This window comes from Grampus griseus (assembly GCF_964374135.1).
Source record: "Grampus griseus genome assembly, chromosome: 14".
Classification (NCBI taxonomy): domain Eukaryota; kingdom Metazoa; phylum Chordata; class Mammalia; order Artiodactyla; family Delphinidae; genus Grampus; species Grampus griseus.
In genome coordinates, this window is record NC_139008.1 from 64896708 (window position 1) to 64921447 (window position 24740).

Genomic DNA, 24740 nt, shown 5'->3' on the forward strand with positions numbered 1-24740 from the left:
AGAATATAGATATGTCTGTATATTTGGAATTGGTAACCTGTTGGTGCAGAGGATTTCTCTTTGTGAGCTCAGCCTAATGTCTGGCTGGAATCCTGGCTCTGGACCTCTTTGTGTCCAGTGTTGAAGGTTCCAGGATCCTTTGATATTCTGACTCCAAGATTCTGTGGCGTCACCAGGGCCTGAATGGGGTGACAGAAAAGGAGAGCCTGGAAGTGCCCTGACACGTTCTGAAGGCAGACTGAGTGTCAGCACCCCGAACCCCTGATGCGAGTAGGGTGCAGGAGGGGGCTAAGAGTGGGAACTTGGCTTCCTGTGAATCTTAAATGTCATTATGAAGGGGGCTCCTGATTGGTCTAAATTTCCTCAATTTGCTTCCTCTTCAGCTAAATTATTCCTTTATGCCTATGGTCCTAGGTCTGGTTTTCTTCTTGTGTAATTTCCCCAGGGGACCTCAGAGAACTAGGGATAGAGGTGAGGGGAAGTGGGGAAGAGACAGCATCCAGGTGCTTGGAGAGGGATGCCTTAGTGTCTCTGCTTCTCTTTTTGAGTCGGTCTCTGCCACTGTTTATCTGTGAGGTTTGGCTAGCGCTTTCCTTTCCCTGGGCCTCAGTTTCTCTGGATGTGTAAAGAGGGTTGGACCAAATAGTCCCAGTGTACATTTTGTGGTCGCCCTCCCTGAGTCTCCTTGCTCTCCACTTCTGGGGGTGTGGACCTTTTTCTGGGTGTATCAGACTCCCTGTGGCTCAGTTTCTCTCTCCCAGCACCTCAGTCTTCCCAAATCTCTCCCTGCCTTGTCCCTGCCCCTGTCGGTCTGAATCTCAACCTCTGAGTGGAGTGAGTGTCTCTATCTGCCTTTGTGATCCCCTGACAATGGGAGGTAAAAATAGCCCAGGGGCCGTGCTGGTGGAGATAAAAGGGAATTTGCCTTTTGTGTCCTGTGGCCAGGCAGGGGGGGCTGTGACACGTGGAGATTGCTGACATAGCTCTCCTCCGCTGACCTTGACGGTGGCAATAAAAGGGGTAGCCCAGCTCCCAGCCCTCACCGTGGTGCTGAGGTGGGTGATCAGGGCTGGAGTTGGAGCCCAAGGGAGGGCAGACAGGCTGATGGGTGAGGGTGCCTATGGGCTGGCACAAGTCTCTCCATTTCTGTGGGAGAGGATACTCTGGTGTTAGAGAGAGAGAGAGAGAGAGAGAGAGAGAGAGGGAGAATGTGTGTGTGTGTGTGTGTGTGTGTGTGTGTGTGTGTGTGTGTGTGTGTGTGTTGCCTCACCAGGGAGGCTGAAGTGGGGAGCCCCACGGAATCACCTACTATTAGGTCTTGTGGGTTTTTCGATCATGCCCCAGTTTGGGGCCCCTGGTCCCTCAGTTCCCCTGTCACTGCCATCTTCCAGTGCCTGCTGCCTTGGACTGCCTTGAACCTCTAAGATCTCATCCTCCACCTCTCAGTGCCACTACCATGATGGATGTGAGTGAACTTGGGGAGTCTGCCCGCTACCTCCGCCAGGGCTACCAGGAGCAGATGAAGGTGCACACTGTCCTGTGGGATGGTAAGTGAGGGCAGAGTGGGGCACAGCTACAGAGAAGCCCTTATGGACTCAGACCAGGAGTGGGGAGGGGGGCACTCAGCTCGGGTCTGAAGGAGCACTCTGGCCTGAAAGCTTTAGCCCTGAGGATAAAATCCCAGAGAGCCTGTGTACATCACTGTATGTCTGTGAGCAAGCCTCGGTTTGCTCCTCTGTAAAATGGGACAGTATCACCCACCTCCTGGAGCTGCCGTCTGTGGCTGGAGCCTGAAGCTTCTGAGATGAGAGTGATTGGTATGTGTGCAGGCTGCCTCCACATGTCCATAAAACCTGTGCTGGAGTTATTTTTAGTGCTTTCCATAGAGCCAAAGCCTCTGTTTATCAGGGACAGGAATAAAGGCTACTATTTATGACCCAGTTTGCTCATAGGACAATAGTAACAATAGACAATGTGTATCAAGTGCTTATTGTGTGCCAGGCCCAGAGCAGATGACTTTCCATGCATCATCTCAACAACCTGGGGAGATGGAGACCAGGGCCAGGGCCAGCTTCGTGGGTGTGCAACCTCTGCAGCCACAGAGGGGCCTCATGCTCGATTTAACACTCTGTTATCACCATCTTGAAACTGTAAATAATTTCTTAACAAGAGGATCTGCATTTTAACACTGGGGCCTGCAAGTTATGGAGCTGGTCCTGACTAAGGCACTTGACTAGTAAGTGGCAGGACACCTGAGTCTGTGCCTTTAACTGCCATGAAATATGGGCTCCCTGTAGCTCTGGGGCCAGCTGACCAGGCAGGAAGGAGCATAAGACAGACTTACAAGACCTGGGTTTGAGTCTTCAGTGAAACGGGGGAGGCAGAACCCACTGAGAATTAAGTGCCTGATATTGAGGGCTGCTCCATATGGGAACTAAGGACATGCCCATAATGTTACCTTTGAGGGACAGGCCCATAGAGAATGAGGGATTTTCCTGAGGTCACAGGGCAAATACAACAGAAGCAGGAATCTGAATCCAAGTGTGTAATCCAGGGCTGTGAGGGACTGTAACCTCAGTCAGGGGATCCTTTGAGGAGATCTCTAGGGACCCTCCCAGCTCTGCCCTTCTGGGAGTCTGTGTCTGGAAGGATCTTTTCTGGGTACTCCTGCATCCTGACAGGGGCTCCTAGGAGGGGCACAGCTGTGTAGACACGATCTGGGAACCCCAGCCGGGTCCCCAACCCCTGGATGTGCGTCAGCCTTTCTCAAAACCCCCATGCTCTCCCCAAAACTCAGGGAAGAAGCGGGTCTGGGTACCTGATGAACAGGATGCTTACGTGGAGGCTGAGGTCAAATCCGAGGCTACTGGGGGCAGAGTCAACGTGGAGACCAAAGACCAGAAGGTTTGGCTCCCCCTTTTCCCGGAATTAGCTCCTCTGCCTTCCCGGGTGTAGCTCCTGGCCAGTGTGCTCTGGTTGATGAAAGGGTATCTGGGAGCATACAGGAGTGAGAGGCTGAGGTCAGTTTGTTCCTGCCCACCTGTCACCCCACTATACGACCTTCCTGGCAGGTGCTGACGGTTCGTGAAGCTGAACTGCAGCCCATGAACCCGCCCCGCTTCGACTTGCTGGAGGACATGGCCATGATGACGCACCTCAACGAGGCAGCCGTACTGCACAACCTGCGCCAGCGTTACGCTCGCTGGATGATCTATGTGAGCTGTGGGCCGGGGAGGGGCCACGGGTGGGATGGGGCTGTGTGTGGTGGGGGCGGGGCCATAGTAGCAGGGGCGGGGCTAGGGCAAGAGGCACAGCTTGGTGGGGACAGAACGGGGGAAGGGGCGGGGCTGTGTGCAGTGGGGGGCGGGGCTGTGTGCAGTGGGGGTGCAGGGCTAGAGGCAGGGTAGGGTGATGTCATGGGCCTGTGGAGGCGGGGCCACTGGCTGGGGCGGGGCTAGAGGTAGGGCTGGAGGTTTGGCTACGACAGTGTAGGGGCGGAGCTGCAGCAGCACAGAGGCTGGGCAATGGGGCTGTGAAGGGGCCACGGGCTGTGGGCAGGAGTAAGGGCTAGGGCGGGGCTAGGGCGGCCACAAAGGGTGTGGCATCGCACCTTAAGCAGCTCCTTGGGGGATTTTGCAAGGGTCACAGTTTTGCGAGGGCTAGAGCCTGGGGATGGGAACTTGGCCTCCAACAACCTATCTATACACTCTCTCCTCAGACATACTCGGGCCTCTTCTGTGTCACCATCAACCCCTACAAATGGCTCCCGATCTATACAGCCTCTGTGGTAGCCGCTTACAAGGGAAAGCGCCGCTCGGAGGCCCCGCCCCACATATATGCGGTGGCAGATAACGCCTACAATGACATGCTGCGCAGTAAGGGCCGCCTTGACTCCTCTCCCCCACCCGAGGCCCCTCCCCCGGCTCCAGGACCCCCTTCCCTCCACTTGCACTGCCCTCCTTTTGATGCTGCTGGACACTCTAGCATATCCTTCTGTCTCTCTAAGTGGGAGCTGGCCTGAAGTCTGAAGGTCCCACCTGGTCCTTGCCGTTTCTGGCCCTGGGTGGTGGAGGGGCTTCCCCAGCGCCAAGGATACCCAAGGTGTTCCACCTGTGGCTGGTCCCTCACTTTGGCTAACTTGTCTATCTCCTCCCCTTTCTTCCAGACCGAGAGAACCAGTCCATGCTGATCACGTGAGTGTGGGGCTCTGGGGATGGGGTGGGAAATGCTGGCCATCTGGCAGGAAGAGAGTGGAACTAAAATCATATCCCAAGGTTGAATACAAAGTGCTTAGGGCAGGGGTTTTACCGCCTGGAGTCAGTGTCCCAGGTGAAACTAAATTAGAGCATTTTCTTTGCCCCCTATTCTGGGCAGATGTGTTATGGGTGGTGGGCAGGAAGGGGGTACCAGACTGATCACCAGCCCTGATACCCTCTGTCCCTAGGGCCTGGAATCTTCTCCCACCTTGATCTTTTGGGAGTTCTGATTCTTCCTCAAGGGGAGTGGGGAGACCCCTTTCCTCCTTCTTACCGTCTCCATATTTCTGAATCTTATTTCTAATCCTTTGTTTGCTTTCACTGGTAAGTGGTAGAATTCTTACATACCAAGTTTATATCCAGCCAAGCCAATATGGACATCGTTCGTGTGTGTGTGTGTGTGTGTGTGTGTGTGTGTGTGTGTGTGTGTGTGCAGCCTGCTGGTGAAGATCAAGACCTTTGAAACCAGAAAGACCTGTATTCAAGTTCTCACGGGTCCACTTCCTGCTGGTGTGCTTGGGCCTCTGAGTCTCATCAGAAAAGACAGAACAATCCTACTTACCTACCACACAGAGCTATAGGAGTCAGTGAGTTAATGTCTGTACCTGGCACACAGCAGAAACAGCTACATAACTTCTCTGAGCCGCATTTCCTTATCTATCAAAAGTGGATGATAATGGTGCCTGCCTTACAGGTTTCTGAGGCTTAAATGAGCCAATATAGGTAAAGCACTTGGCCCAGTGTCTGGCAGTAAGTTAGTGTTCAGTAAACAGTGGCATCATAATGTGTTTTCTCATCTCACTGGAATGGTCTATGTTCGCTTGTTTTGTAAACAATTCTGAGGGCTAATTTATCTCAGGAGTTTTGAGTTGGGGTGTGGGTCCTGAGTTGGGAGCTGGGTGTGGGGAGGGCAGAGGGGCCCTGCTTGAGGGGTAGGGCGTTGGGGGATGGGAGGAATTAGAGTAGTCAGATGGACATTGGTGACTCATGTTTGTGTCGTCCAAGGGGAGAGTCGGGGGCCGGTAAGACGGTTAACACCAAGCGGGTCATTCAGTACTTTGCCATCGTCGCTGCCCTGGGAGACGGGCTGGGCAAGAAGGCCGTAAGACTCGCCCACGCGGGCGCTGCTCCCTGCTGCTTCTGTTTTTCTTTACTTTCTTCTCCTTTTTTTTTTCTTCTTTTTTTCTTTTTAAAAAGTTGACTCCCCAGAGCCTCCAGCCCTGCCTGAGCCTCCCACCCTGGTGGCAGACTCTGGCCTGAGCAAGGCTCGACCAGCGAGGCTGTGGCCATTCTCTGTCACATTGTATGACGTGGTCCCAGGCTTGCCTCACTGTTCCCATCTGGAACACAGCGGGTGGGACCACATTGCTATTCCTAAGCATTTTACGTATTTTTTCCCTTTCATCATGACCTTCATATTTTGAAAGAGTTTACCAGGTAGGCTGCTTTTACCAAGAAGTAATTGTTTTCTTAGTTTTCATGCACCAAAGATACAGTTACCTGCTGTTAATCAAACAAGCAGGTTCAGCCAGAGACAAGGGCACCTGGCATTCCCAACAGCCAAGGTTAAGGGGCAGTTTTGCACCCCATGATTTCTTTATGGTTTTTGAAATTTTCTGAAACAATGGGGGAACCAATTTTTTGTTTTGTTTTTGTTTTTGAGGTACAACTTTCATTCCTAGCGCCAGGGCCAGCTGTTCAGAGCTCTGTGTGTGCTCCCCTACCCCAAAATGGGTTGCCTTTTCTTTCCAGAAACCCAAGGCCTCCTCCTGCACAGCCCCTACTCCTGGTCCTGTTGAGCCTTGCATTTGTTCTGGGACATTTTTCTTTCTTCTTTCCATTTAAAGTTTTTTTCTTTTTGCCTCTTCCTATTTTCCCCGTTGATTTTCTTGTGTTTTCTTTTTATTTCAGTTTTGTTTTTTTGGTGTGGTGGTGGTTGTTTTGTTTTTGCTGTTGACTTTTTGGTACTCTTTCCTCCCTCCCCCCCACCCCATTTTCCCAACTCCCAAAGTGTCTCTGAGGATGCTACAGAAAGTCGGGTATTGGTCCAGGAACAGGAATGGAGGGCAGGGAGCTGGCAGGGATGCAGCTGGGAGGGGCGGGGGTAGGGGGCACCTGGGCAGAAAGGAGCCCTGCATTGTGGAGTTGGGGTTGGGGGGAGCTGTCAGGCAGGGGAGGTAGAGAGAAAGGCTGCCCCCCCGCAGGGGCCATGGGTGCTGGCGCTTAAGAGCCTTATCAACCTCCCTCCCCTCGGCCCCCAAATTGACCACATCTCCAAAGACAGCCCTGTTCAAAAGCCCTGGATATGAATGTGTGGGGTGGAGCTCGGGGGAGGGGCTCCTGCCGGTTCTCTCCTGCCTCTGTCTCCCCAGCAATACCTCAGGGGGATTTTTAAGTCTTAGGCTCCCTGGAGGTGAGTGAATAACCACAGTCCCCTGGCGTGGGACAGGTGGCATGGCACCTGTCACTCCAAAATCTATTCGTTCCTTTTTCTCCCTTTTTTCCCAGGCTGCTGGGATCCAGAGTAGGGAAGAGAAAGAAAGGGAAAAGGAGGGAAGACAAGGATGAGGCTAGGAGAGCAACGGGGGGAGGATCCCCTCCATTCAGTAAGTCCCTCTAGATGAGACATATGGGTGGCTTCGGGCATCGTGGAAAGCAGGATGCCTGGGCTCAGTGTCTGCTCTGCCCCTGACTTACTGTGCCATCTGGAGCAGATCACTTTCTTGCTCTGAGTCTTAGTTTCCTCATTTGCAAATTAGGGCTAATAATGTGCACCGACAGGGTGCACTATTTTGAATAATAGTTGGTGTACAACTGTACGATGAAAATGCACCTCATCACAGTACAGAGGAGTAGTGTGAAGATGGGAAGTCATAGAAGGAGGGGAGGGGTCAGGAGGTTTGGGCAGGAAGAGGTCTCTTCCAGCCTCAGAGCGTCAGGGAAGCCTTCCTAGAGGAAGGGGCATTTGAGCTGGGCTCTAAAGGGGAGTAGACTGTAGTCAGGAACCTCTAGGGCTTGGGGCAGGGTCGCTTCCTGGGGCATGGGAAATGAAATGATATGGAGGAGGCCAGAGACAGGGCTTGGGGGGGCTGTGAATAGGAGACCCCCAGACGCAGCCCCTGCCTCAAGCCCCTGACTAGGGCCATGTTTGCTCTACTTTCTAGCATTTCTCCTTCTAACAGTCCCTGGAGGGTCGGGCATGAGGGGTCGGGGTGGGGGATGTACATTTGGGTGACTAACGTTCACTGTCCCGCTCGCCACCCACTGTCTGCTCCCGCCTGGTGACACCTCACAGCCTCTAACTTGTCTTCCTTCTCCTCCCGGCAGTTTCTGGCCACGAAGACCAGGGTAGGTATGGGGCTGGTGTGAGTGGGGCAGGCAACAATTATGAGGTCCTGGGGACCCCTCCTCCCCTCCCCTTCCCAACCAGAGGTTGTCTGGGCTGGGCCGAGACCCCGGGACCACGGGCTGACAGAGCCCTTGGCCCGCCACCACCAGGGCACCCTCGAGGATCAAATCATTGAGGCTAACCCTGCCATGGAGGCTTTTGGCAATGCCAAGACCCTGCGGAACGACAACTCGTCCCGCTTCGTGAGTGCTGCAGTGGGAGAGCCGGGTGTGGGTGGAGCCCGGTCTGTCGTGGGGAGACACAAGGTGGTGGGAGCCTTGGACGAATAGGGCAGCGCTGGCTGGGCACCCAACTGAGGTTGCTTTTCTGCCCACAGGGCAAGTTCATCCGCATTCATTTTGGTCCCTCTGGGAAGCTGGCATCCGCGGATATTGACAGCTGTGAGTCTAGGAGAGGGTGGGGGAGGGTGAGGATGGGGAAACAGGCCCAGGCCTGAGTCTTTCCTCTCAGACAGACTGAGGTCTGTCATCAAGTCCTTGGGGCTCCCACCTGTCCCAGTCGCTTCTCTTCATCCCCTGGCTACAGCCCAGCTCAGGCCACCTCACCTCTCACCTGGAACATTCCCCCAGCCCCCATGTAGTCTTCCATTCTCCATTCTTCTGCTGGATCTCCTTTCAGCCAGAGTGATCTTTTCTTAGAGACTAATCTGACCACATTGCATTCCTGCTTAAAAACCTTTTCCAGATCCCATCGCCTTAAGATGGAGACCCAAATCTTTATTTGGCCAGTCAGGCTCCTTGTGACTGGGCCCTTCCCCTCACCCACCATCCCAGTCTTTTCTCTGGTGCTCGATAGGGCAGGCCTGTGCCCCTCCTGCCGTGGCCTCATCTCTACACCTCAAGTCCCCATTCTTCCTGGAAGCCTCCCCCAATGCCTCTCTGGGGTCATTGCCCACCTGACCCAGACCTGCTGCATAGACACCAGGTACCCAGGCTGCATGCATAGAGGGGCCCCCACGCTGACTGCTCCCCATCTTGGGGTGCATGGCCAGATGCTGATGGATAAGCATGGGCAGGTGGTGATAGGCGGGAACGTCATAATTCATGCCCCGACCGACCCATGCACAAACACACAGAGGCTCTGCTCGGTGGACACACTGACACACCAGCAGTGCTCTGGAGGAAAGGAGTGTGGTCTGTGGATGGTGGAATGAAAGCACAGATGAAAGAATAGACAAATCAAGACCCATACACAGACAGCTACGTTAATACACCCACACACAGAGACACACAGACGTACAAACATATGCATTCCCACACCGTGACACATGTGCTGATGGAGAGACACCCTTCAGCACATGCTGGCATGTGTGCAGACACGGCACCTCTACACACACCCCGGCCCCTTGCTGACACCTCCTCCCTGCCCCTCAGCCATAGTGGGGTGACCCACTCGGGAAACTAGGCCAGCACCTCCCTTTTCCCCAGATCTCCTGGAGAAGTCAAGGGTGATCTTCCAGCTGCCTGGTGAGCGAGGCTACCACGTCTACTACCAGATCCTCTCGGGGAAGAAGCCAGAGCTGCAGGGTGAGGGCCAGCAGCAGATGGGGTTGGAATCAGAGCCCACAGGTCTGGGTGGCAGTTGGGCTGCCCAGCCCTGTTCCGGCCCCCGTCAGAGCAGGCCCTGGGCTACCTGTTCTGGGGTCTGTGACATCCCTTCTTTCCTGGAGACCCAGAGCCCCTTCTATCCACCCACCCCCTTCCTGGGACTTCCAGTTCTTGCTGAGCCCTCTCCTCCTCATGCTAGGAAATGGGCCCCTTAGCACCATTGCCCTGGCAAGGTTGTCTCTCCTGCTGTCCTGACACTAGAGGCCCCACCTAGCACCACTGGGGAGCAATGGCTCTGTCTAGGCCCAGCTCCCCTCTCTTGCAAGCCACTCAAGGGCAGAATCTGGTCCTCACTGGGCCGCAGCACCCAGCACAGGGTCTGGGCCATAGGGGTGGCTTGCGGAATGGTCAAAAGATGAGTGAGACGTAGGGACCGAGGCTCATTTCTCAGAACTGTAAAGAAAGAGAAGCCATGGGTGTGGGAGTCGAGGAGACAAACTCAAGCTACAAAGTCTCGGGAGGGCCCTACACTCTCCTGCCGGGCTGGCTCCCAGGATCCACCACGCTGGGATGGGGAGACGGAGGAGAGCTGGGTGAACACAGCCGACCTGTCCTTCTCCGCCCCGTGTACCCCCAGACATGCTGCTTCTGTCTATGAACCCCTATGACTACCACTTCTGCAGCCAGGGCGTCATCACTGTGGACCACATGAATGACGGGGAGGAGCTCATGGCCACTGACGTATGTGTGTGGTGGGAGGGGAGGAAACCTGGGGGAGCAGGTCCAGTGCCCTTCACTCGGCTGAACCCTGGAGGAGCCCAGACTTCTCTGAGCCTTCCACACCCCACCCCCAGCATGCCATGGACATCCTGGGCTTCAGCGTGGATGAGAAGTGTGCCTGCTACAAGGTCGTGGGGGCCCTCCTGCACTTCGGCAACATGAAATTCAAGCAGAAGCAGCGGGACGAGCAGGCCGAGGCCGACGGCACCGAGAGTGAGGGGCCCTGACCCTGGCCTGACCTGGTCATCCTCTTGACCCTGATCCCAGCATCCAGTCCATGACCATTAACCCTAAGCCTTGTTCACAGCCTTTGACCTCAGTCTTAACCTGGCCCTGATTGTAAACCATGACTTCTCAATTCCAGACCCTCACCCTCCTGAGCTGTACAGTTTGCTGACCCTGAACTTAACCTCTTCCAACCTCCCTCTCATAACCCTAAGTGAAGGCCGGTGGAGCTCCCACGTACCCGTGTTCTTGGCCTCCTCCCCCTCATCTCACCCATGTGCCCTGCCAGGTGCTGACAAGGCTGCCTACCTGATGGGGGTCAGCAGTGGAGACCTCCTCAAAGGCCTTCTGCACCCCCGAGTGCGTGTGGGGAACGAGTATGTGACCAAGGGTCAGAGCGTGGAGCAGGTGAGCGGCTGGCAGGCGGGGCCCACCTGGGGACAGCTGGGGCAGGGTCCCCTCCTTGCCAGGTCCCAGAGCAGCCTCCCCGCGCCTCCAGGTGGTGTTTGCCGTGGGGGCTCTGGCCAAGGCCACCTATGACCGGCTGTTCCGGTGGCTGGTGTCACGGATCAACCAGACACTGGACACCAAGTTGCCCCGTCAGTTCTTCATCGGCGTCCTGGACATCGCCGGTTTTGAGATCTTTGAGGTGAGGGCAGGCCCACACCCCCAGGCTCTGTTCTCTCTGGGGTGGAGGACCATGGGGGTGGGGACAGGAGCCCTGGGTGTCTGCCTGGAGGTGGGGTGAGCTCCCGCACACCCCTGTTCTCTGTGGGTCTCCTTGTCCCCATCTACAAGGAGGTCTGCTGAGCCGGGCGCCTCCCACTATAGTTTAACAGCTTTGAACAGCTGTGTATCAACTTCACCAACGAGAAGCTGCAGCAGTTCTTCAACCAGCACATGTTTGTGCTCGAGCAGGAGGAGTACAAGCGGGAGGGCATCGACTGGGTCTTCATCGACTTCGGCCTGGACCTGCAGCCCTGCATTGACCTCATCGAGAAGGTGAGGCCCGGGGCCAGGTCACTGCAAGGAAGGGAAGGCATGGGAGCAGTGGGTGAGCAGAAATGAATGCGCACTTGTGTGTGAGCGAGCGTGTGCAAGCCTGCATGTGTGTGTGCATGTATGAGCGTGGCTGTGCACATGTGTGTGTAACGTGTGTATGAATGGAAATGTGTGCATGTGTGTGACTAGGTGTATTGGAGATTGAGTGTGATTGTGTGTTGGTGAGCAGTGTGTGTGTGTGAGTGTGCAACCCAGCACTGTTGCAGCCACAGTTTCTTTGGACCCTCAAAACTGTCCGGAACTACAGGGCAAGGTAGGATGCGTTTGTTTATTTGTCTATAAAACATTACATACATTTCCCTATTGTACAAAGACTAGAAAGAAAGAAAAATCAAAGAAAAATTGAAAAATCAGAAATAAAGGAGAAAAGACGTGTCCCCCAATCCTACCACAACCTGTTTCCTCCCAGTCCTTTATCCTGGGCATCTCTTTTTTCTTATGAACACAGACGCATTTCTCGTCCTACCTTTTCTCTGGGAGTGTATTTTGAGCATGGTGCTTTGTTGAAGAAGGCACAGTAGTTCACGCAGCAGATGATTTTCATGCATTTCTGTAATCTCCTACTAGTGGACATTTAGGTGGTTGACAGCTTTTGCTGTTATAACAGCAATGAAAGTATTCATTTCCCCATTTTGCAGGTTAGGAAATTGAGGCTTAGAGAGGTCTAAGGGCCCCATAGCTACTAAGTGAGGAAGCCAGAATTTGAACTCAACTGCCTTTTTTGACTGTACCACGTGTGAGAGTGTGAGACCACGGATGCCGGTTTGAGTTTGCGCACTTCTTATAAGTAAAGAGAACAACTCAGAGCTGCAAGTTGGGCAGAAAGGGCTTGGAAGCCAAACCACAAACTTTCTTTCTTAGAAGACAGGGCTCCTGGGTGCAGGTCAGTTCTTCGTCCCTCAGGGCAGATGGCTGAGGTTGGAGGGTCTGGGAAAGCTCCCAGAGGGAGGGGCTCCAGGAAGTGGGGATCCAGCCCAGCCTGGATGGGCTGGCTTGATGGAGGCCCTGTCCCCAGCCACTGGGCATCCTGTCCCTTCTGGAGGAGGAGTGTATGTTCCCCAAGGCCTCAGATGCCAGCTTCCAGGCCAAGCTCTATGACAACCACGCGGGGAAGTCGTCCAATTTCCAGCAGCCACGGCCTGACAAGAAGCGCAAATACCAGGCCCACTTTGAGGTGGTCCACTACGCGGGCGTGGTAGGTGCCTGTTGAAACCCCAGCTCTTGACCTCTCTCCTCCCTTCCCCGGGTTCCCCCACCTCAGTTCAGCCCCCGTCTGGTCTCTGGCAGGTGCCTTACAGCATCGTGGGCTGGCTGGAAAAAAACAAGGATCCACTGAATGAGACGGTGGTCCCCATCTTCCAAAAGTCGCAGAACAAGCTCTTGGCTACTCTCTACGAGAACTATGCTGGCTCCTGCTCTAGTGAGTACAGAGGGATGAGATTCTGTAGGGGACTCACAGGGGGATGTCCCTTGGAGTGACTGGTCCCATGTCTCTCCTAGCCGAGCCCCCCAAGTCTGGGGTGAAAGAGAAGCGTAGGAAGGCAGCATCATTCCAGACGGTGTCCCAGCTACACAAGGTGAGGCCCAGTCTAGGCCTCGTGCAGGCCCTCACCCTGCCGCCTCCACCCCGTCCCGGCTCCCTGCTCTGTCCCCTGCACCCTGGGCGGGCGGCCGTTAAGACTTGCAGTGATGTTTAATTCCTCTCCACGTGAACATCACAGCAAGTCTGTGCTGCTTCCCGTCCCCATGCTGCCTGGGCAGGGTTTGCGGGGGATGGGGCCGGAGCCACGGGGATTGGGTGGGGGAGTGAAGACTTTGGTGATGGTAATGGGGACCCAGTCAAACAGAAGAGGGCAAAGGGTCACAAGGAGCAGAGTGAAAGGGCAGCACTGCAGAGACACGCTTAGGCACCTACTGCGCAGTCCTTAAGGGGCTCATCCACTGCGGTTTCCAATTCTGCTTCTCTGCCCTCTTGTGCTTTCTCCCCTCTCCTCACCCCCAGGAGAACCTCAACAAGCTGATGACCAACCTGCGGGCCACACAGCCCCACTTTGTCCGTTGCATTGTCCCCAATGAGAACAAGACCCCAGGTAGTCACCCCAGGGTGGGTTGGTGGCATGGGGGCACATTGGAGGGAGGGGACAGGGCAGACTGGAAGCTGGGTCTTGCCCCCTCCGCAGGGCCTGCTCAGCCTCAAAGTGAGCCCTGTGCCTGAACTCCTCGTCTTTTCTGGGGCATGAAGTTGTGTCCATTGACCTCTAATCTTTTCCTTTAACCCCCACCATGTCCAGGGATCATGGATGCCTTCTTGGTGCTACACCAGCTGCGTTGCAATGGGGTTCTGGAGGGGATCCGGATCTGCCGACAAGGATTCCCCAATAGGCTGCTTTACGCTGACTTCCGGCAACGGTGGGTGTCTCCCTCCCCCAGCCCTGGCTCCTCCCCAGCTCCAGCCTGAGGGGGCGGAAGGGCACCGAGGAGGATGCAGGGGGACTGGGGAGGGGGCCAGAAGGTATCCCAGTGGGAGATGCTGATGGCTGAGACCTGGGGGTGGGCGGTGGGCTGGGGGAGAAGTGAACAGGCTCAGGGTAAATACTGGAGGTGCAGCCAACAGGCCTTGCTACTGATGAATTGGATGTGGAATAAGAAAGAAAAAGAAAAGACAAGGGTGACTTCTGGTTATTTGGCCTGAGCAACTGGGGAGTTGGTGGTAGATTTACTGAGAAACCAAGATAGGATTTTTTAAATTTTGTGGGGAAGTAGGAGGAGAGTGGATTGAGCTCTACTTTGAACATGTCAACTTTGAAATGTCTCCAAGCAGGGAATTCCCTGGCCGTCCAGTGGTTCGGACTCCGCGCTCTCACTGCTGAGCGCCTGGGCGTTCGATCCTTAGTCGGGGAACTAAAATCCCACAAGCCACACAGCATGGCCGGAAAAAAAAGAAATGTCTCCAGCAGATAGGAAAGCTGAGGGGGAGATGGGATTTGTTAGTCTGGAGCTCAAGGGTCGGGGGGCAGGCAGAGCTGGAGGTAGATTTGGGAGTTGAATGAGGGTTCACAGGGACTAGACTTTATGTAATGGCTGTCACCAAGTGAGGGCTCAGTCCGTGCTGTTAGCCCCTCTGCCTTCCCTTTATAGGTTTGATTTTTGTCAGGCTGCAATCGTGCACAGTTCCCTCCCCCTTCAGAAGTAACTGGGGCCATCCACGCTGACCGTTATACTTGTGTGTCCATACAAATATTGTACACACGGGTGCACACGCACATGTTCTCTTTGTTTTTCCCTGTAACTCTATGTCTTGGAGATTTGTTCCTTATTAATAGACATAAGTCTGCATCATCATCCTTTTTTTTTTAAATTAAAACTTTCTTTTTTTAGAGCAGTTTTAGGTTCATAGCAAAATTGAGGGGAAGGCACAGAGATTTCCCATAAGCCCCTGCCCCCACACGTGCACAGCCTCCCCCATCATCAGCATCTCCCGCCAGAGCGGGACATTTGTTACAGCTGATGAGCGCACACTGACACATCCTAATCACCCAGAGTCCATAGTTTCCATTACAGTTGGTGTAATGGAACTTGGTGGTGCACATTCTAGGGCTTTGGATAAAGGTAATGACACATGCAGCAGCCATTTTGTTACGGCAGTAAAATATCCCCTAATCCAGTGACCGGTGCTTTGTTCATCAGTCCCTTAGTGAGGGGCCCTTTTGTGTTTCTAGGGTTTTGCCTTCACAGTGTGGTCACGACAGCCTGACCCACACAGCCCTGTACACATGTGCAAGTGTGTCCCCTTTAGAAGTGGGTGTGCCAGAACCCTTGCTCTTGTTGATTAGAATTCTCTCCCAAATGTTCCTTCAGTTTGTGATATGCTGTAACACATCACCTTCTTTACTTTTTTTGGCCTCCTGAAAAAAATGATAAATTATTAAAAATCATAAACTAAAAAATTATAAAAGTGCTGTATGCCTTCTGTAAATGCTGCAGGCTCTTAAAGAACTGAACTCCTGAATGCACTTAAATGCTACCCAAGCTTTTAACGCCGAGGATGCCCAGTCCTCCAGTGTCACAAGGCCGTCCCCCGCCAGCCTGTTCAGGGGGTGCCCCTCTGGAGCCTCTGCTCCGGCCTCTGAGGGGCCAGCCTCTTCAGTCGTCGGCTCCCTGCCCAGCACCCTCCTCTCCAGCCCTTCCCCGCTCCCCCAGGTACCGCATCCTGAACCCCAGTGCCATCCCGGATGACACCTTCATGGACAGCAGGAAGGCCACAGAGAAGCTGCTGGCCTCGCTGAACATCGACCACACCCAGTACCAGTTTGGCCATACCAAGGTCAGGGCACAAGGGAATTAGGGCGCTGGACCAGATGTGGGCAGTCACACTGCAGGGGTCACGCAGGCGACTGAGGGTTACACCTACCGCCCGCACCCCAGGTGTTCTTCAAGGCTGGGCTTCTAGGCGTCTTGGAGGAGCTTCGTGACCAGCGTCTGGCCAAGGTCCTGACACTGCTGCAGGCACGGAGCCGGGGCCGCCTCATGCGCCTCGAGTACCAGCGCCTGCTTGGAGGCAGGTGGGTGTCGGAAGGGGGTGGGGTGATGCGGGGGTACAGCCACTGTCCCCCAGCTCGCAAAACCCTCTGAACCCAGACTCTCTGAACCCTGTCACACCGTCCTGTGGGTCAGATTTCACCGTGTGGCTGCCTGCGTGCCTCCCAAGGGGCAAGGCTGTGGTTTGTGCCACGCAGCCCCCAGCTACCACTTCCTCACCTCGGAAGTTGGGGTAAGAGAACCTGCCTGTACTCCAGGCCATCCCAGAGTGTGGCCCGGAGTAGTAAGAAGGGCATCTAGTGTTTCCCAAGACTCTTAAGTGCCAAGCCCTGGGCAAGATACTTTATTTGAAGTTATCTCGGTTAAAGTACAGGACAGTTCTGAGAGGTAGGTGCCATGATCGTGTCTGTTCACTAGAGGGGGTGTCTGAGCAGAGGGAGCCTGTCTGCTGGCTTGTGGCGGGAGGTGGGAGGCTGGGATGTGAGCCCAGGCAGTCTGACCTTATATAAGAGCCCAGTGGCTTAACCGCCCCTGGTGTCTTCAGGACACTTGCAGGGGCCATTCAGGGCTCTTGAGCTCCCACCCCAGGGGCAGACCTGTGTGACCTTGGGCCTCACCCTCAAGTTTGCCTGTAAAGCAGAGGATTAGGACCTACTTGAGAGGCTGTTGGGAAGGTTAACGAGGTCCCACGCTGAAGTGCTCAGTGCAATGTCCGGCCCAGGGTAGGTGCTCAGGGAACAACGGGGCTGTCATTATGAAGGGGGGGCACTGAACCTGCTGGCCACCTGTGGCTGCCCCTCCCCAGGGATGCCCTGTTCACCATCCAGTGGAACATCCGCGCCTTCAACGCCGTCAAGAACTGGTCATGGATGAAGCTCTTTTTCAAGATGAAGCCACTACTACGCTCGGCGCAGGCTGAGGCGGAGCTGGCGGCCCTGCGGGCAGAGCTGCGGGGGCTGCGAAGGGCACTGGCCACCGCCGAGGCCAAGTGCCAGGAGCTGGAGGAGACGCACGTCAGCGTCACCCAGGAGAAGAATGACCTGGCCCTGCAGCTGCAGGCAGTGAGTAGGGGAGGAGCAGGGTTTCTTTCTGCGACTTGGTGCCCCCTGGCCCCCAGCCCCCTCAGAGAACCCCAGGCCGCTCCGAGGAAATACCATAACCAGATCCCCGGCCAGGGCGGACCTGGCGTGCTCTGGGTGCTCAGGCCTCACCCGGGTCTTTCTTCCTATTCCGGAGGCTCATGGGCTTGTGCCCGTGTGCAGCCTCCCACGTTCCCAACCTCCCCACCCAGTCTATGCATGTGTCCTAATGCTCCCACGCCTTGTGTCCCCGTGGCTTCCTGCAGAGCTACAGTGTAGCCCCAACTCTCCCCTCCTCTCCATCCCCGAGACAGCCGCATGCTCCCTTCTCTGGTTAAGGGCCACGGGAACCCAGGCAGCAGGTAACAGTAACAACCAGAGGGTAGAGATCAAGGGTCCGGATCCTCCCCAAGTCCACAGAGCCATTCCTTCCTTCAGCAAATACTTTGAGTGTCAGGCCCCATGGAAGCTCTGGATATACATTGGTGGGAGAACAGACAGGCCTGTGCTCACAAATTCACCTGCTAGAGCAGGAGACGTTATGCAGCCAGGTAGTGAGGAAACAGTGATGGCAGAGAACCTGAGCCCTCCGTGGCCGTGCAGGGCTCTCCCCCCACCTCAGCCCCGCGTGGGCAGAGCTGGCAGCTGGCTTCTCTGCTAGAGCCCTTGTTTGGGCCTTACTCTGGGTTGCCCCCAGCCTGTCTAACGTTCCCCTCTTGCTGCCCCGTCCATCCCTCTACCTGAGCCCTTATCCCACCACACTTGAACGCCTTCAGGGCCAAGAGCAGGTCTTCGGTATTCCTTGGTCCCGGAGCCCAACTAAGCGTGTGTCCAGCCTCTGCACAGACAAATGAACTTGCTTTCCGGGGCCTGGCCTGGTGTCCCTGAGCTGCCTTGACCCTGCCCCATTCCCCGTGTCCCCCTCCAGGAGCAGGAAAACCTGGCGGATGCCGAGGAGCGCTGCCACTTGCTCATCAAGTCCAAGGTGCAGCTGGAGGCGAAGGTGAAGGAGCTGAGCGAGCGGCTGGAGGACGAGGAGGAGGTGAATGCTGACCTGGCTGCCCGCCGGCGCAAGCTGGAAGATGAGTGCACAGAGCTCAAGAAGGACACTGATGACCTGGAGCTGACGCTGGCCAAGGCCGAGAAGGAGAAGCAAGCCACGGAGAGTAAGGTGTGGGCCGGGCCGGCTGTGGCCCTGGGCAGGTGTCTTCCTCTCTGTGGGCCTCAATTTCCTCATCTGTCAAATGCTGCTGTTAATAGCAGCACTTCCCTCATTAGGGCGGGTGAGGATTCAGCGTGTAACTAGCCTGTGCTGGCGCTCGCCACAGGGCCTCGCCCGCAGTAGGTACTCAGCAAATGCTAGTGATTGTCATCCACCAGCTCCATGTCCCCCGGGTGCCTTCCCTCACTGAACCCTCCCAAGAGCCCAGGTGGTTCAAAGACTCGGGGTATTGACTCCCTCATACAGGAGGGGAAAGTGGGCCTCAGCAGGGTAAGCCGCTTACTCGGGTTCTCACAGGTGCTCCCCGAGGAAGGCAGGACTAGGAAACAGCTGCTTAAACACCTGTGCATCCCCAAAATAGCTGGTGTCTGTTGATCTCTCACTCTGGGCCGGACACTGTGCACAGGGCTTTGTGAGCATTTGCTCATTAATCCCTCGAGGAGGGTGCTATAATCACCCCTTAAGGGTGAAGAAGTTGAGGCTCAGAATGAAGTGACTCGCCCGAGGTTCCCTGGCTCGAAGGGGACGGTTGCTGTGACATGGTGTGGCGGCTGCTCAGACCAGAGTGCGGGGGAGGCATCCTCGTGGTGACCTTGGCCCTGACACAGGTGAAGAACCTGATGGAGGAGATGGTGGCGCTGGAGGAGTCAGTGGCCCGGCTGACGAAGGAGAAGAAGGCCTTGCAGGAGGCCCACCAGCAGGCCCTGGGCGACCTGCAGGCTGAGGAGGACCGTGTGAGCGCACTGGCCAAGGCCAAGGCCCGCCTGGAGCAGCAGGTGGAAGACGTAAGTCGGGGCCACGGCAGCGGCTGTGTGCTGGGGCCAGGACAGCCGGGACGGTGCGGAGCCCACTCACCCCGTCCTGCCCACAGCTGGAGTGCTCCCTGGAGCAAGAGAAGAAGCTGCGCATGGACATGGAGCGGGCCAAACGCAAGCTCGAGGGTGACCTGAAACTGACGCAGGAGTCGGTGACGGATGCTGCCCAGGACAAGCAGCAGCTGGAGGAGAAGCTCCAGAAGTAGGTGTGGTGGGGGGGCCTCAGCCCCGACCTCCTGGCCACAGGGGGCTTCCTGAACCTGCACCCCACTTCTCACCCACCTGGACTCTAGTCGGTTCTGCATCACAGCAGAGGTTGAACCCTAGGGTGTAGGGGGTCACCAAGGGCCACGATCTAGGGCCGGGCCTTGAGAGGGAACACAGGGATGAGGTCACTTAGGGCTGCTCCGGGTGAGGTGCCTCAGTCAGCGAGTGTGCTGGGGGCGGGTACGGAGGGGCCCCAGGCAGGTGGATGGGAGTTAGGCCCTGGGCCGGCTCATGCCCACCCTGTGACCTCCAGAAAGGACTCCGAGCTGAGTCAGCTGAACCTTCGAGTGGAGGACGAGCAGCTCCTTGGGGCCCAGCTGCAGAAGAAGATCAAGGAGCTGCAGGTGTGCGGGGGATGGGGGTGGGCGGAAACCTGGGTCGGAGGCCCTCAGAGGTGACACTGCCGCCTGCGCATCCCCAGTCTCGGGCGGAGGCGCTGGAAGAGGAGCTGGAGGCCGAGCGGTCGGCCCGGGCCCGCGTGGAGAAGCAGCGGGCAGAAGCAGCCCGGGAGCTGGCGGAGCTGAGCGAGCGGCTGGAGGAGGTGGGCGGCGTGTCCACGGGGCAGCGCGAGGGCTGCCGGAAGCACGAGGCCGAGCTGGGGCGGCTGAGGCGGGAACTGGAGGAGGCGGCCCTGCGGCACGAGGCCACAGTGGCTGCGCTGCGGCGCAAGCAGGCGGAGAGCGCGGCCGAGCTGGGCGAGCAGGCGGACAGTCTGCAACGGGCGCGACAGAAGCTGGAAAAGGAGAAGAGCGAGCTCCGCATGGAGGTGGACGATCTGGGCGCCAGCGTGGAGACTCTGGCCCGCGGCAAGGTGTCTGCCTCCTTCCTGATCCCGACCTCTGACCCGACTCTAGCAGCCTATCCTGACTGAACCCCTTCTGACTCCAGCAGCTGACCCCTGACCACCCGCTGCCAATCTGGCTCCATACTAGTCCTGGCCCTACACCCGATCGGGACCCCTGACCCATTCACCTGACACCCAGCCTGAACCCCACACCAGTCCTGACCTCAGACTCTACCTCCTAAACTCTGTGCCCTGACTCCAGGGGATTTTTGACCCAGTATCCAATTCCAACTTCTCAGTCCTTGACCTCTGAATTCTGACCTCATACTTGTCCTGACTCTGTTCCTGTCCTTAATCCCAGCACCCAACCCTGACCCCTGACCTTTGTACCACCTAAGCTTGACAGCTGACCTCTGACCAGTGTCCCCGGCCGACTTCAGACTCTAGTATCCTAACCTCACCTTGACCCACCGGCCTTGGGACTAGTACAGCCCTCTCTCACTTCTGACACTCATCTCTTAAGCCATAGTCCAGCAATAGAATCTCCGACCCTGAACGTGGGGTTCTGTTCTCCCTTTGATTCCTGGGCACGTGTCTAGCCTGCTAGTTCCCGACTCCGGGTCCCCATCTCTGACTGGCAGCCCTAGATCCTGCCCTGTGAGTCACAAACCTTTTCTGATCCCTGACCCCGGATCCCAGGCCAGTGCAGAGAAGCTGTGCCGGGCCTATGAGGATCAGCTGAGCGAGGCCAAGATCAAGGTGGAGGAGCTGCAGCGGCAACTGGCAGATGCCAGCACCCAGCAGGGGCGGCTACAAGCTGAGAGTGGTGAGGCCGGGGGCTTGGCTGGGCCACAGGGGGGCTGGGTGCTGCCCCTCACCCACCTGACCTGCCGGCTCTCCCCTTGGCCTGCAGGGAAGCTGAGCCGACTGCTGGAGGAGAAGGAGTCTCTGATTAGCCAGCTGAGCCGTGGGAAGGCCTTGGCCACCCAGAGCCTGGAGGAACTGCGGCGGCAGCTGGAGGAGGAGAGCAAGGTGGGCCAGCCATTAGCTGCCACAGAGCAGGCGGCGTGGGCACAGGGCCACTGGCCCGGCCCGATGCTGAGGTCACTGGGCTCTCTGCAGGCCAAGAGCATGCTGGCCCATGCCGTGCAGGCTTCGCGGCATGACTGTGACCTCCTGCGGGAGCAGCACGAGGAGGAGGCCGAAGCCCAGGCCGAGCTGCAGCGGCTGCTGTCCAAGGCCAACGCCGAGGTGGCCCAGTGGAGGAGCAAGTACGAGGCAGATGCCATCCAGAGGACCGAGGAACTGGAGGAGGCCAAGTGAGTGCCTTGCGGGCCAGGCTGTCACCACACAGGGACGGCGCCTGCACCTCGAGCTGTCAGGGGTGAGGGGAGATGCAGGGCTCAGCTACGCATCCAGATCCTGTCTGCTCCCGTGGCCTAGAAAGAAGCTGGCACTGCGGCTGCAGGAGGCAGAGGCGGGGGTAGAGGCTGCTCATGCCAAGTGCTCGTCGCTGGAGAAGGCCAAGCTGCGGCTGCAGACAGAGTCGGAGGACGTGACCCTGGAGCTGGAGCGGGCGACCTCGGCGGCCGCGGCGCTGGACAAGAAGCAGCGGCACTTGGAGCGGGCGCTGGAGGAGCGGCGGCGGCAGGAGGAGGAGATGCAGCGGGAGCTGGAGGCGGCCCAGAGGGAGGCCCGCAGCCTGGGCACGGAGCTCTTCCGGCTGAGGCACAGCCACGAGGAGGCTCTCGAGGCCCTGGAGACGCTCAAGCGGGAGAACAAGAACCTGCAGGGTACGACCCACCCCAGGGTCAGAGCCGCTCTGGGGTCACTGGGAGTCCCTCAGGGTCACACAGGGTGATGCGGTTGGAGCATGAGCCGTGGGGTGGCCCCTCAGTGCCCTGTCCACTCTGCAGAGGAGATCAGTGACCTCACAGACCAGGTCAGCCTCAGCGGGAAGAGCATCCAGGAGCTGGAGAAAGCCAAGAAGGCACTGGAAGGGGAGAAGAGCGAGCTCCAGGCTGCGCTGGAGGAGGCCGAGGTCAGGGGCGGGGTGGACACTGACCCGCTGCTCCCTGGCCTCCCCTCTCAACACACACGGCCCCACCACCATACTATCTGCTCTGTATCCCCAGGGGGCCCTGGAGCTGGAGGAGACCAAGACTCTGCGGACCCAGCTGGAGCTTTCCCAGGTCAAGGCTGAGGTGGACCGGAAACTGGTGGAGAAAGACGAGGAGTGCACTGACCTGAGGTGCGGGGCCGGGCTGTCCCTCCTCCCCGGGCCGACAGCCTCTCCCATCCCAACCACCTGAGAGCAGAAGGGCAGGTGATGTTGGCTGAGCCCCACTGTGCGGGGGACTGGCACAGACACCTAATGCCCCCATACCCACGACCCTCTCAGGTGGGGACTATCGTCCACAGTTTGGAGGTGAACCTCGGAGAGGCCAGAGGACTTGCCCAAGGTTACACAGTGGGGGTAGAGCCAGAGTTCAGTCCCTGTCTGTCTGCTCTGGGGCCTCACTCTTGCCTGTGAAATTGCTCTGATGGGCAGCAGGCAGGCAGACACAAGGGGCTTGAAACCGGGGAGAGATCAGTCACTTATTCCCCAACTGGCTTCACGTCTCCAGTGTTCCCTGCGTGTCTGTAAGCAAGTCCCTCGCAGGCCACGACCCCTCCTTTCATCCCTCCTAACTACAGGCGCAACCACCAGCGGGCAGTGGAGTCCCTGCAGGCCTCCTTGGATGCAGAGACTCGGGCCCGCAACGAGGCGCTACGGCTCAAGAAGAAGATGGAGGGCGATCTCAACGACCTGGAGCTACAGCTGGGCCACGCCACCCGCCAGGCCACGGAGGCACAGGCCACCATGCGGCTGCTGCAGGCCCAACTCAAGGACGAGCAGGCGGGGCGGGATGAGGAGCAGCGGCTGGCGGCCGAGCTCCACGAGCAGGCACAGGCCCTGGAGCGGCGGGCCGCCCTGCTGGCCGCGGAGCTGGAAGAGCTGCGGGCCGCCCTGGAGCAGGCCGAGCGCAGCCGGCGGCTGGCGGAGCAGGAGCTGCTGGAGGCCACCGAGCGCCTCAGCCTCCTGCATTCGCAGGTGAGGACGGGGGTCACAGGGATGCACGGGGCGGGGGCCTGAAGGCCGACTCTAAAGCCCTGCCCCCCCTCAGAACACAGGCCTCCTGAGCCAGAAGAAGAAGTTAGAGGTGGATTTGGCCCAGCTGAGCGGGGAGGCGGAGGAGGCTGCCCAGGAAAGGCGGGAAGCCGAGGAGAAGGCCAAGAAGGCCATCACCGACGTGAGGCTGGGCCGGGACCGTGGGGGCCCCGAGCAGAGCCCGAAGGGACTTTGACCCCCGACCACGCCACCTCCTCCCGCACAGGCAGCCATGATGGCAGAGGAGCTGCAAAAGGAGCAGGACACGAGCGCACACCTGGAACAGATGAAGAAGACTCTGGAGCAGACGGTGCGGGAGCTGCAGGCCCGGCTTGAGGAGGCAGAACAAGCCGCCCTCCGTGGCGGGAAGAAGCAGGTGCAGAAGCTGGAGGCCAAGGTGTGTGCGGCCCTCCCAGTCCCTTGCCCTGCAGGGTGGGCCACCCGAGGGCAGGCTGAGGGCACCAGGCCCACTGGCTGGCTGCTCGCAGGTGCGGGAGCTGGAGGCCGAGCTCGACGCAGAACAGAAGCAGCACGCCGAGGCCCTCAAGGGGATGCGGAAACACGAGCGCCGGGTCAAGGAGCTCGCGTACCAGGTGGGTGACCAGGTCCACCTAGGGGGGCAGCCCTGGAGCTGGCCTGGTTCGGGAAAGACCTGAATCCCCTTTGCCTGCCCAGGCCGAGGAGGACAGGAAGAACCTGGCTCGCATGCAGGACCTGGTGGACAAGCTGCAGAGCAAGGTCAAGAACTACAAACGTCAGTGTGAAGAGGCGGTGAGTGCACGGGGGTCTGAGGATGCCTGTGGTCACCCAACTTCTACAGCTGGCCCCAGGCTCTGCAGCCAGGTGGGATGCCAGCAGCCGGTCAGGCCTGCTCCATCGCTGGGCCGTGGATTCCCCCGTGTTGGCTTAGTGTGTAGGTTGGGACAGTGACCCCACTGCCCAGCGAGAAGACACGTTTCTAACAGCTCCGGCAAGACGTGAGACCTAGCTCTGTCTCTGAAGGGACCGCATGCGCCTTCCCCTTCCGGCCAGGTCTGGCACACGGGCACCTCTGGAAGGAGTGGCTCCCCCCACCCCGCTTCCTGCTGTGGGTACTGGCAAGGGGGGAGGAGGGCCGCGGGCAGTGGTGGTGGAGCAGAGGTGAGGACCCGGAGAAGCCATCCCCTTCTGGGGGTGCTGACCCTTTCAGTGACCAAAGGGTGAGCGGGCCTGCCTGTGCCCCCAGGAGCAGCAGGCCAACACTAACTTGGCCAAGTATCGCAAGGCCCAGCACGAGCTGGATGACGCGGAGGAGCGGGCGGACATGGCGGAAACCCAGGCCAACAAGCTGCGGGCGCGGACCCGGGACGCCCTGGGCCCCAAGGTGAGGAGTGGTGTGGGGCACCCACCCTGCCCTCCGCGTGGGGGGCAGCTCACCCAGGCACCCCTCTCCCCTTAGCACAAGGAGTGACACCTGAGCCCTGGGCTCTGAAGAGGGACACCTGCTGTTTGCCCCACCCTGATCCTCTCCTCTCCATCCCTGCTGGAGCCTCGCCACCCCAGGCTCTGCTACACCCTGAATAAACGCCACGTCTGCAGCTCCTACCGGTTCCTTCTCGTTCTTT

General features: G+C 57.7%; 1 protein-coding gene across 2 annotated transcripts; it reads left to right on the plus strand.

The window, feature by feature from the left end:
- Positions 1-1062: 1062 nt before the first annotated feature.
- On the plus strand, positions 1063-24717 carry MYH7B (myosin heavy chain 7B). Of its 2 annotated transcripts, XM_082670221.1 has the most exons (39): positions 1063-1547; positions 2798-2904; positions 3072-3215; positions 3719-3875; positions 4166-4193; positions 5262-5358; positions 7734-7847; positions 7982-8045; positions 9093-9191; positions 9850-9953; positions 10067-10205; positions 10507-10625; positions 10717-10866; positions 11049-11219; positions 12295-12474; positions 12567-12699; positions 12780-12856; positions 13282-13369; positions 13571-13688; positions 15480-15603; positions 15705-15841; positions 16624-16879; positions 17826-18068; positions 18728-18904; positions 18991-19136; positions 19455-19545; positions 19623-20012; positions 20685-20811; positions 20899-21017; positions 21108-21304; positions 21429-21778; positions 21902-22026; positions 22121-22236; positions 22683-23079; positions 23153-23278; positions 23363-23533; positions 23625-23729; positions 23812-23907; positions 24362-24717. In XM_082670221.1, exons 1-39 carry the CDS (start codon positions 1457-1459, stop codon positions 24572-24574), a joined length of 5886 nt encoding a protein of 1961 aa, XP_082526347.1. In that variant the 5' UTR covers positions 1063-1456; the 3' UTR covers positions 24575-24717. The 2 variants fall into 2 exon arrangements, with proteins under 2 accessions (XP_082526347.1, XP_082526346.1); XM_082670220.1 differs by lacking the exons at positions 1063-1547; positions 2798-2904; positions 3072-3215; ... (1 more) ...; positions 4166-4193; positions 5262-5358 and having other exon boundaries at positions 5463-7847; positions 11136-11219.
- Positions 24718-24740: the final 23 nt, after the last annotated feature.